The 12,139-nt window shown below is 40.0% G+C and overlaps 1 protein-coding gene across 3 annotated transcripts in view; it reads right to left on the reverse strand.

The window, feature by feature from the left end:
* The window catches only part of PTPRD (protein tyrosine phosphatase receptor type D), a 397,803-nt gene that overhangs the window by 136,908 nt on the left and 248,756 nt on the right, over positions 1-12,139 (reverse strand). For all 3 annotated transcript variants that reach the window (XM_082783775.1, XM_082783774.1, XM_082783776.1), the window contains 2 exons: positions 11,253-11,834; positions 199-332 (listed from right to left, as the gene is read on the reverse strand). In XM_082783775.1, coding sequence (XP_082639901.1) covers positions 199-332; positions 11,253-11,834 — 716 coding nt within the window. The remainder of the gene's footprint in view (positions 1-198; positions 333-11,252; positions 11,835-12,139) is intronic.

Raw genomic sequence — 12,139 nt, forward strand, 5'->3', positions numbered from 1 at the left:
TGTGAACAACAATAAATTTCCTTTGGTAGTAACCATCAAGGTATTTTTGGTTTACACATTTGAAGTCAAATAGGCTCACTGCTGGGATTAACAAACTGTTTAATATTAAGGCTTTCATACTGAAGAAAGTGACCAATGGTAGCATTTACAACTAACTCATTAAAAAGTACTTAAAAGATGTATAATATTTTCTCTTACCTCTTCCCCATGCTCCCCATCTTTGTAAACTAGTTCATAGCTGGAAATAGTATCAGAGCGTGGAGGTGTCCAGGAAAGTAATATGCTCGTTTCAGACTCAGGTTCTGCCTTGAAGTTCAACGGCTGTCCAGGCACTAAAGAAAAAAGATTTTAGTAGTGTTTCCAATTGTTTATCTGGCTATTTAAACACATATCATTAAAACCTTTTAAATTGTTATCTGAATATTTCACATAATATTACTTTCATTGAATTTACTGTTTTAAACAAATTGATTAACTGTGTTTTGAAATAAATTAATCTGAACTCAGAAAAAGAACAAAGTTTTAATTTGCACATCACAAATTATCAAGGATTTCAAGCAAATGCCTCACAGTGCAAATAATATACAAAGAGCTGAAATATTGTTGAAAGAAGCTTGGTGTTGAACACCAGCAAGTTTGTAATGTGTGAAATGGCAAGTGTGTGTGTGTGTGTGTGTGTGTGTGTGTGTGTGTGTGTGTGTGTGGAGGTCTATACAAGTATTATGTGGGAAATGCTAGTATTACCCAAGATAGGATAGAATATTCAATAACACAGTATTAAAATCATGACATGTGTTTCCAATTCTGAAAAAGGGTTGCTTAACTCACAACTAAGATGCTAAACACATCTTGCTCTCTAAGAATACTGGATGATTTAACTACCCAAAGAAATCACAACCTACTGAAGAGGTCTTCATTAAGTGACATTTTTTCACACTTTTAATGACTGTGATTTTTATCAATACATCTGGATTTCTAGTGGCAACACTTTCTAATTGCAAGAACTAAAAATGTAACTTTGATTTTGGTAGTAAAGAACATTGTGTTTTAAAACCACGTGTAATGATTGCAGTAATTACCTAAGCTAAATGTTTTGTTCTCATTTACTTCTTCATATCTACACTAAATATTAAAGTTATTATTATAACTGGAAAACTTATTATGACTGGGAAAAGATGGTAAAATATATCCTTTCACTGGAATGTATACAATCATTGTGGTGTACAAGTTCTAAAACATTAGTTTCAGTTAATAATGATGCTGATAATGCATCAAACAGTCTTACACACCACGTCTATATTTTCAAGAATAAAATGTGTCATGTCCTTACTGTTGAATAAAAAAAAAAAAAAGAGATACAATTCTTAGCACATATCAAGAACAGCTGTGACAACTACAGTGTGATAATAATTGCCTCACAAGTCACTTTTCAGGGTAGATTTTTATTATAATATTACAAGTACATTTCTTCTGTATAGTAAGAGACTTAAAAATATCACTAAGTAACTGGTAGAAATAATTTGTGACTGTAATTCTTATCTCCCACAGACTTCTGCAGAATCTCACTATGTAGATTAAAAATACCCTTGTGTATGTGGTAGAAGTTTGATATCTAACCTTTAAACAGACAGATAACCTGTCAACATAAAGTGCATATTCAGTCTGTGTGGAGCTTGCAATTCCCTACAATTCACACTTTCATTTGAGAAATAGGAAAAAATAGAAGAAATGTGTAGAAAAATATTGCCTATTTCTATGGGAATGAGTGAGAGTCTCTTCACAATCTCTTCACAGAAAGATAGGTAAGAGTAATCAGTAATTTTTCTAAAATATCCCTTGTGTAAGAAGAGAACATTTCTGCATACTACAAAGTAAATAATAATAATAATAATAATAATAATAATAATAAAATAGGAAAATATCATAAAGTTATAGAATATCTTGACCTGGAAAAGACACACAAGGATCATTAAGTCCAGTTCCTGGCTCCCTACACGAACAACCAAATATCAAACATCATATTTCTGAGAATCCTGTCCAAATGCTTCTTGAAATCTGTTAGGCTTGGTGTTGTGACCATTTCCCTAGGGAGCCTGTTGCAGTGCACAACCACCGTCATTGTGAAGAAGTTTTAGCTAATATCCAATATGAACCACAATCTGATGGAGCTTCATGCCATTCCTTCATGTCCTATTGCTAGTCAGAAGAGATCAGTGCCTCCCCCTGCATTACCCTTCATGAGGACGTTGTAGACTGCAGCAAGGTCTCCTCTCAGTCTTCGCTAGGCTGAAAACCAAGTGACTTCAACTGCTCCTCATCAATCTTGCCCTATAGACCTTTCAGCATCTTTGTTGCCTTCCTTTGGACATTCTCTAATAGTTTGATGTACTTTGTATATTGTGGCAACCAAAAATGTACGCACTACTTGAGGTAAGGCTGTACCAGAGTAGAGCAATACAATCATACATTCATCAAATGGCTTGAGTGAGAAGGGACCTTAAAGGTCACCTAGTTCCAAGCTTCCTGTCATTTGGAAGGGATGCCTTTCACTGGATCAGGTTGCACAAAGCCTCATCTGACTTGTCGAAACCTCTAGGGATTGAGAGTCCAGTGCCTCACCACCCTCTGAGTAAAGAATTTCCTCCTGACTTCTAATTTAAATCTCCCCTCTTTCAATTTAAAGCCATTCCCCTTTCTCCTGTCACTATCTGCTTATATATAAAGTCATTCTTCATCTTTTTTATAAGCTCACTCTAAGTATGTAAGTATTTTCTTCTCCAGGCTGAACATCCCCATCTTGTTCAGCCTTTCTTTGTAGGAGGAGTGCTCCATCGCTTTAATCACCTTCATAGCCTTCCTCTGGACTCACTCTAACAGGTCCACATCTTTCTTATTTTGGGGACCCCAGACCTGGATGTAGTACTCCCAGTGGGGCCTCACAAGGGTAGAGGACAACCATTCACTCAATCTGCTGGCTGCTCCTGTGTTGATGCAGCCCAGGACACAGTTGGCCTTCTGGGCTGCAAGCATGAACTTCTGGCTCATGTTGAGCTTTTCATCCATCAGAACCCCCAAGTCCTTCTCTGCAAGGCTGTTCTCAATGACTTCTCCCAGTCTGTATTTATGTCTGGGATTGCCCTGGTCCAGGTGCAGCATTTTGGACTTGGACTTGCTGAACCTCATTAGGTTCATGTGAGCCCACTTCTTCAAGGGACTTGTGAGGTCCCTTTGGATGATATCCCTTCCATCTGTTGCATCAACTGCACCACTCAGCTTGGTTTAATATGCAAACTTGCTGAGGGTGCACTCAATCCCACTGTCTACACCATTTATAAAGATATTAAACAGCACCAGTCCCAAAACAGATCCTCAAGGGACACCAGCTTCCATCACCAGCCTCCACCTGGATATAGAGCTGTTGAACACAACTCTCTTTATGTGGCCATCCAGCTAAATCCTTGTACTCTGAGTAGTCCACTTTTAAAATCCATCTCTCTCCAATTTAGAGATCAGGATATCATGTGGGACCATGTTGAAGGCTTTACAGAAGTTCAGGTAGATGGTATTGTTCAGTCTTCCATTGTCAGCTGATGCAGTCACTCCATCCCAAAGGCCACCAGGTCAGACATTTGTCCTTGATGAAACAGTGCTGACTGTCTCAGATCACCTCCTTGTCTTGCATGTACCTTAACATTGCTTCCAGGAGGATCTGTTCCATGATCTTGCCAGGCATAGTGGTGAGGCTCACCAGTCTGTAGTTCTCTGTGTCTTTCTTTCTACCCTTTTTAAAAATGGGAGAAAAGTTTTCCTCTTTCCAGTCACTAGGAACTTCTCCGGAGTGGCAGGACTTTTCAAGTATGATGGAGAGTGGCTTGGTAGCTGTGTCCAATGGTTCCCTCAGGACCCTGGGATTCATGTCATTGACTTGTACCTGTTCATTTCCATCAGGTGGTCAGACCTACTATTTGCTTAAAGTGGGAGGGATTTTGTTCCCCCAACCACTACCTAGAGGTTCAAGAACTTGAGAGAGGTGGGAAGCCTGACGGCAACTATCACTTCCTTCAGCTGGCTTGCAATTCTATTTTTGATTTACTCCAGGATACAGTTGTCCGTTTTGGTTGCCAGGGCACACTGTGGACTCAAATTCAATTTGTCATCTACCAGAACTTCCAGATCCCTTTCTGCTGGGCCTTCTTTCTCCAGCCTCTCATCTACTAATCTGTACATCCACAGTGGCCCTGTCCTAGGTTCAGAATCCCATGATTTCTCTTGTTAAACGTCACACAACTGGTAATTGCCCAGCCCTCTAATTTGTCAAGATCTCTCTGCAAGGCTCTTCTAACTTTGAGGGAGTCAGTGTCTCCTCTCTGTTTAGTGTCACCTGGAAATTTAGTACACTTTCAGGTCCTTCATTCAAGTAATTTATTAAAAATTTAAAGAAAAATGGCCCTGAAATGGAGCCCATCCTGTGCATGATATCTACTTCAGTGGCCTCGAGGGAGGGATGGAGGGCACATGTGCCAAGTCTGCAGATGGCATCAAGCTGGAGTGGGATAGTCAATATAGTCAAGGGCCATGCTGCTCTTATGAGGGAGCTGAAAAATGGGGAGGAAGTGGCTGATGGGACATGGCATTCAGCAAGAAAGAGGCTGAGCCCTGGCCTGGGAAGGCAGAGCCCTGCAGGGACAGAAGCTGAGGCTGGTGTGGCTCTGGGGTAACTCAGAGGGATGGCTCTGCAGGGAGCAAGCTGAACAGTTCCCAGTGATGCACTTTGGCAGCAATGAGGGCCAGACAGTCGGTGTGAGCAGGACATAGGCTTGAGAGCCGGGGAGGGCAGGGGTCGTCCCCACTGTTTAGAGCTTGTCAGTGTACGGTCATCTGCATACTGCATCTGGTTTGGGACCTCCAACAGAAAAAGGATGTTGATAAAAATGGACAAATTTAATAAACAACCAGTAAGAAGAGGCTGTAGGACTCCAGCCAGTTCAGCCAGGAGAAGGTGTGGCTTTGGTAGCACGCAGCAGCAGCCCCAGCACCAGCAGGAAAGTAGAGAGGGGACACAGGCGGTCTCTGCATAGTAGTGTGCACGAGTAGGGCAAGAGGCAGCAGCATAAACTGAGACACAAGATGCTCAGGCTGGAGACAAGGAGAAAGAAGCCTTTTTACTACCAGGACAGTAGTGACGGTAGTGATCAGGGCCCAGGGAGGCTGGGCAGTCTCTGGCCTGGGGCGTTTCACTCCCTGGCTGAGTGAAGCCCTGAACAGCCTGAGCCCCAGCTAAGCCTGCTGGGGGAGGGGGGAAACAACACATGACACGACAATGACACTGGACACCTCCCCTCCTGCCAGCACCAGCAGTACCCTGAGGATACTACAGTCTTTGTATCATCATCTATGCTTTATGATAATGAATATGGCAGCAGTTGGAAAATAAAGGGTATTCCCTGTCTCTCTGTAGTAATACATTTTAAGATCCTCATCTTCCAAATCTTTTCAAAAACAGGTCTGCTACTTGCTATAATTCTATAAGACAAAAGAATGGTTAATTGGACTGTACCAAATATTGTTTATTGAAACAATAACTTATGTAAAACCTAGTTATCCTTGATATTTTATAGCCACATTTTTGCAAATCTGAAGCTGAAAAACATCAAGAGAAAAACAGAAGTGACAGGGAATCTGAATGGCTCCAAACAGATTGAGAAGATAAGGAAGAAGGGAAAAAAAACATATTTACAGAAACTTAACAAACTATATCACTGATACATTCTGTGGGGAACCTAATACTTAATTCAAAGAAAAAGTATCAGATAAGAAAGTGATATAATAACTTTTAAACTATTAAGTATTTCTGCCTGGAATACACAGCACCTGTTAAAAAAAAAAAATATATATATATATATCTTCGGTGGTGTCTGGAAACTAAATGAAGCTGGAGGAGCTTACAGAACATACTGGTATAATCAAGCCACAGAATGGAGTTTTCTTATGTGAGTATTCTCTCAGTACTGTCTTTTTCTGCTTTGAGGTCAGTGTAGTCTACAAATGTATACTAAAAGCCATAACTTCCCTGTGCAGCAAGCATGCCTTTTATTTCTCAATTCTACAAAGTGTGTTGTCACTAGGAGACTAGTATTGTGGAGTTTCATGTATTCATGAAAGAAATATCTGGCAAAGTAGCAAGCTTATTACAACAGAGAACCGCATTTCTTTGCTAGTGACTACCTTCCTCTGAACTTCTAATCATTCTTCTTAAGATAATGCTTTGTTTATGTGCCCTGCAAGTCAGATACTTGACCTTCTCACTACTGTCCTTTTCTCTATGATCAAAAGCTTGATATTTATAACTGTAATAATCCTTAGTCTTCAATCCACAGCCAATCCTTGTTTTAAAGCTAGCAATATGTTTTATTCTTCAATTTTCACATTTAAATAAACATACATTTTGCAGTATACATCCAGGTATATCTGGAATATTTTTCAGTCTCTCTTTCTCCACTAATTCACTACCTAACAGACCGTGGTCAAGAAGCATTCAGACAATGCTCTCGTTGGTTTAATTTTTAGGTAGTCTTGTGTGGAGCCAGGAGTTGGACTCTATGATTCTTGTGGGTCCTTTGTAACTTGGGTTATTCTATGATTCTATTAACTTGTCTAAAGTTCAGGAGATTTTCTGCTACACAGAAGCTAATGTATATTGCTCAGAGAGTACATATACTGCTGATCAGTTTTAGGAAAGAAAGCAGTATGAGAAGTTTCATAAGAAATGCGTCCAGAACAGCTAAATGGAGACAAACCAACACAGTTTTTGTTTTCAGATGAAGATAAAGGATAATAAATATTTTTATACTAAAGCTTACACAGTTAATTCTTTGTTCTAAAACTTGGTCTTTGTAATTCAATTTGCTTAAATAATACACTTGTCCTGATTCCATCCTCAATAGAATCAAATCCTTTGACCCATAATGATATACAAGTACTTTCTTAGGAGTAGATTTTGGAACTGAGTTTCTCTTAATGTGAAAGGCTCAGCTCTACAGCTCTCTTCTGATGCCTAATTCCTTAAAATGGTGTCTTGATAGTGAAGAAAACACTGTTGCTTTTGCCCACAATTGGGCAAAAGAACAGGGCTTTTCCACAAATGTTAGGCAGAATACTTAAACCTGAAATTGAATGTAAAACTTTTTTTTTTTTATGTTTGTTTTTCTGATAAATATTTCTTTCTTTTTCCCACAAATTACATGTTCCTAGTTAATATTTTAATTAGAAATTCAATTTGCAATTTTAATAAAGTTTCTGCTGACCAGCAAAGTGAGAAGACATTCACAGAGCCCTTTCAAGGAATCACTATGCTGTACTAACAAACAGAAGACTCTCATAAACAGGCTTTTAAAAAATTCTTCAATTTTTACAGTCATCCTCCAAAGATCCAAAGTTCAGGAACGTTTTGAAGGAAATCAAACTATCAAAGGCTGTAAACCACAGCTATCATTCAATTTTTTATTTTTTATTTTTTGGATAATGCATAAAGGTTAAGCTGCATATTTACCATTTTCCATTAACAATTTATTTATTTATTTATTTTCATGTTATATGTGTAACTTATTTGGCACATGTATATTTATGTGGATGTCTATCAGCCTGAGAGACTTAAACCAAAGCAATCATATTCAGGTTTAGATTACAACAAATCTGGTAGAAAAGGGCATCATATTCTGCAGTGCTAACTGAAGAGAAATTGCCAGCTAGAAAGATGGGTGAATCACGTTTTTTAAAGAAACATAGCATTGGAGCACTTCACTAGACTTTCTTGTATGTTTATCTCTTATGGCTTCAAATATTCACATTCTTTATGGACAAGTATCAGTGCTTAAAAATGCTGCCTGTGTACCACATTTTTGTTTTTCTTGCAATTTTCAACATTGTCTTACATAAACAATGTCAAGTCAACTCCATTACAAAGTTGAAAACGTGTATTGAGACTCCCTCCTGCACTGTTAACATAACAGTGCATGTCATAATTTCTTCAGATTACAACAATAATCAGAAACAGATGGGCATTTTTAATGGCAAGTTCTTTAAAGGTTTTAATAAACACAGCTTTTCTGAAATGACATCAACAAGTAATGTAACTGGGCCGGTCCAGCCGAGTCTCACTGTTCATTATTTCAGTTGCTTCACCCTTCCCTGGAGAAACAACCAACAAACCCTTCCCGATATAAAGAAGTTTATGATTATAAATGAAAATGCAGACAAGGAGTTCACTAAAAGTGTTTTGCATATGAATTCTAAAAGCAGACTAATGCCAATATAAATACTAGTTTCTAAATAAATAAATGAACATTAAATACAAAAGACAAAATTAAAATATGGTGTACATTTGCATATGTGCACAAGCAAGCTATGCAGCACATGCAGCAGGCAAGATATGACATGGTTGCCACAACTGAAATGTGGTGGGATCACTCCCATGACTGGAGTGCTGCAATGTCTGGCTATAGGCTCTTCAGAAGAGACAGGCAGCGCAGAAGGGGTGGTGGTGTGGCTCTCTATATTAAAGAATGTTTTGATGCTGTGGAACTCGAGACTAGGAATGATAAGGTTGAGTCCCTATCGGTTAGGATCAGCAAGAAGGCCAACAAGGGAAGCATCCTGGTGGGGGTCTATTACCGACTGCCGAACCAGGATGAGGAGATGAATGAGGCAGCTGACAGAAGTTGCAAAATCGTCAGCGCTTGTTCTTGTGGGGGACTTCAACTTCTCAGACATATCCTGGAAGCACATCACAGCCCAGACAAAGCAGTCTAGGTGGTTTCTGGAGAGCATAGAAGATAGTTTCCTGACACAGCTGTTAGTGAGCCTACCAGGGGAGGTGCAACGCTGAACATTCTATTCACACACAGCAAAGGCTAGCTGGAGATGTGGTGGGCAGTAGCTGTCTTGGTCAGAGTGACCATGAAATAGTAGAGTTCTCTATTCTTGGAGAAGATAGAAGGGGACCAGTAAGGCTGCTGTACTGGACTTCCAGAGGGCACACTTTGAGCTGTTCAGGACACTGGCTGGCAGAGTCCCTTGGAAGGGAGTTCTGAAGGGCAGAGGAGTCCAGGAAAGCTGGGCACTCTTCAAGAAGGAAATCTTAATGGCTGAGTGGTCTGTCCCCACGTGCCCAAAGACAAGCTGGTGTGGGAAAAGACTGGCCTGACTGAACAGAGAGTTGTGGCTAGACCTTAAGAAAAAAAAAAAAAAAAAAGGATTATGATCTTTGGAAAAGAGGGTGGGCCACTCTGAAGGATTATAAGAATGTTGTAAGGCTGTGCAGAGACAAAATTAGAAAGGCCAAAGCTCATCTGGAGCTCAATCTGACTACTGCTGTTGAAGATAACAGAAAATATTTTTCTAAATACATAAACATAAAAAGGAGGATGAAGGAGAATCTCCATCCTTTACTGGATGCGGGGGGGAACAGTGACAAGAGATGAGGAAAAGGCTGAGGTGCTTAATGCCTTCTTTGCGTCTTTAGTGGCAAAACCAGTTGTTCTCTGGATACCCAGCTCAGTACCTTGAGCTGGTGGAAGGGGATGGGGAGCAGAATGTGGCCCTCACTATCTATGAGGAAATGACTGGTGACCTGCTACGGCACTTAGATGTACGTAAGTCGATGGGGACAGATAGGATTCACGTGAAGGTACTGAGAGAACTGGCGGAGGAACTGGCCAAACCGTTTTCCGTCATTTATCAACAGTCCTGGCTATCAGGGAAGGTACCAGTCGACTGGGGGCTAGCAAATGTGATGCCCATATACAAGAAGGGCTAGAGGGTAGACCCGGGGAACTATAGGCCTGTTAGTTTGACCTCAGTGCCAGGGAAGCTCATGGGGAAGATTATCTTGAGTGTCATCACATGGCACTTGCAGAGCAAGAGGCAATCAGGTCCAGTCAACATGAGTTTACGAAAGGCAGGTCCGGCTTGACGAACCTCATCTCCTGATGAGAGAACCTCATCTCCTGATGAGGAGAGGCTGAGGGAGCTGGGATTGTTCAGTCTGGAGAAGAGGAGGCTCAAGGGTGACCTTATCGCTCTCTATAAGTACATTAAAGGAGGCTGTAGCGAAGTGGGTGTTGGTCTATTCTCCCACGTGCCTGGTGACAGGATGAGGGGGAAGGGGCTAAAGTTGCACCAAGGGAGGTTTAGGTTGTATATTAGGAAGAACTTCTTTACTGAAAGGGTTGTTAGGCATTGGAATGGGCTACCCAGGAAAGTGGTTAGACAATTCTGTGATTCTGTGTGATTCTGTGTTATAGTCACCATCCCTGGGGTTCTTTAAAAGGCGTTTCTATGTTGAACTTAGTGATATGGTTTAGTGGAGGACTTGTTAGTGTTAGGTCAGAGGTTGAACTAGATGATCTTGGAGGTCTCTTCCAACCTAGATGATTCTTTGATTCTGTAACATTTTAATGCACAAGTAGGTCTAGAAAAGTTATTTTAGTAACTTCTCAGCTGAGAATCTGAAGAGTAACACTTAGACTTTTGTGTGACATAATGCATACAATGGTCCACAGAAACAGTTCAATGTCCGGTTTTCATTAAGTGTGCACTAGTGTCTACTTTGAATGAACAGATTTGCATACAGAACTAAAAGCTGTAACCAATGGAGCTGTCTTAAGTTATGATTAGAGGTGCATTTTTTAACAATTTGAGGTAAGATACAATTCTTCAACAAGAAACATTCTGGTAGTAAAAAATTCAAGTGTGTTACATAATATTTCTAGGTAATCAATGACCTACAGTAATACTTCATACAGCTTTCTCTAAAAACTAGAAAAAGTGAGCTTTTATTTCTTATTGCTACAATAAATCACTGTCTGCAGTGTAGCTCCACCAGAACTTCTGGCTTCTGATTTCAAAAAAATTGTCTGCAATGATTTGCTTGCTTGCCTGCTTGCCCTTTGCTAATAAAAATAATTAATGGATTTAAAATTCCTGTGCAGAACCAAAACAACACAACTGTAAACATAAAATGAGAAATTGGTGACCTTGGGGATTACTCTTTTTAGGGACAGGTTGGATTTGTCTTGATAAATTCAAAGTGTAGAGAACTGTTTGCCTGTTACAAAGTTGCCTGGATAAACTGTGGCAATCCTTAAAACTTCTCCCCCCCCCCCCCCAACATTTTCATGATCAAGTCTTTGCTCTGCAAAATTTCTTCTTTTCATTTTTTTTTCCCTCACAAATTCTCTTTACTGCTGGCTTACCTCCTGTTTGAGTGATGACTTGAATGTCACTAGAAAGTGGTCCATCCCCAACAGAAGTAAAAGCAAGAACCTTCACAGAGTATGTTTTCTGGGGCACCAGATTCCCAATAGTGGTAATATGGCTGTCAGCCACATTGTGCTTCATCCAGCTGTTGACATGTTGAGTAGGATCCATGGTGTAATAAACTCTGTAACCTTGTATTTGTCCATTAGGTTCCTCAGGTTCTTCCCACTGTACCAAAATGGTGGTAGAGCTCAACATACGGGCCTGTACATTGCGTGGTGCACTTGAAGGTGCTTGCTCTGAAGTCCTTGTTGACACAGGTTCACTGGGTGGCCCTCGCCCAATGTTATTTACAGCAACTACCCGAAATTCATACTCTGAATATGGACTTAGGCCAGCCACACTATAGCGTGTTGTGGCAACCCCATCAATTTCCTTATATGGCTCCTCAGAGTTTTTGGGTTTATGTTGGATTATGTAGTAAGAAACTGGTTCAGGGTTTCCAGAATCCCAAGTCAATGTTATGCTTGTTGCTGTGCTTTCTGTCACCACAGGTGTTCCAGGAGGTCTGGGTAAGGCTAAGGATAAATATCAAAAAATGCAGTTAGCCCTGTGTAACAGCAGACCTTAATAATTACGTTATGAGATTTAAAAAACCAACCAACCAACCAAACAAACAAAAAATCAGGAAATTTGGAATAGAGAGAACATGTGATTTGTTCAGCATGAGCTTTTGGCAATTAAGATTATCTCCAGAAACTTATCAGAAACATCTCAAGTTCTGTAGTAAAAGGTTTATTGATATAAAGCAACAATACTGACTTTTATGGTAAGTTCCTTAAGCAGATGACCATTAAAGACTAATTTTCAGTAATTTTTGGAA

Source organism: Aythya marila (assembly GCF_965140915.1).
Source record: "Aythya marila genome assembly, chromosome: Z".
Classification (NCBI taxonomy): Eukaryota; Metazoa; Chordata; class Aves; order Anseriformes; family Anatidae; genus Aythya; species Aythya marila.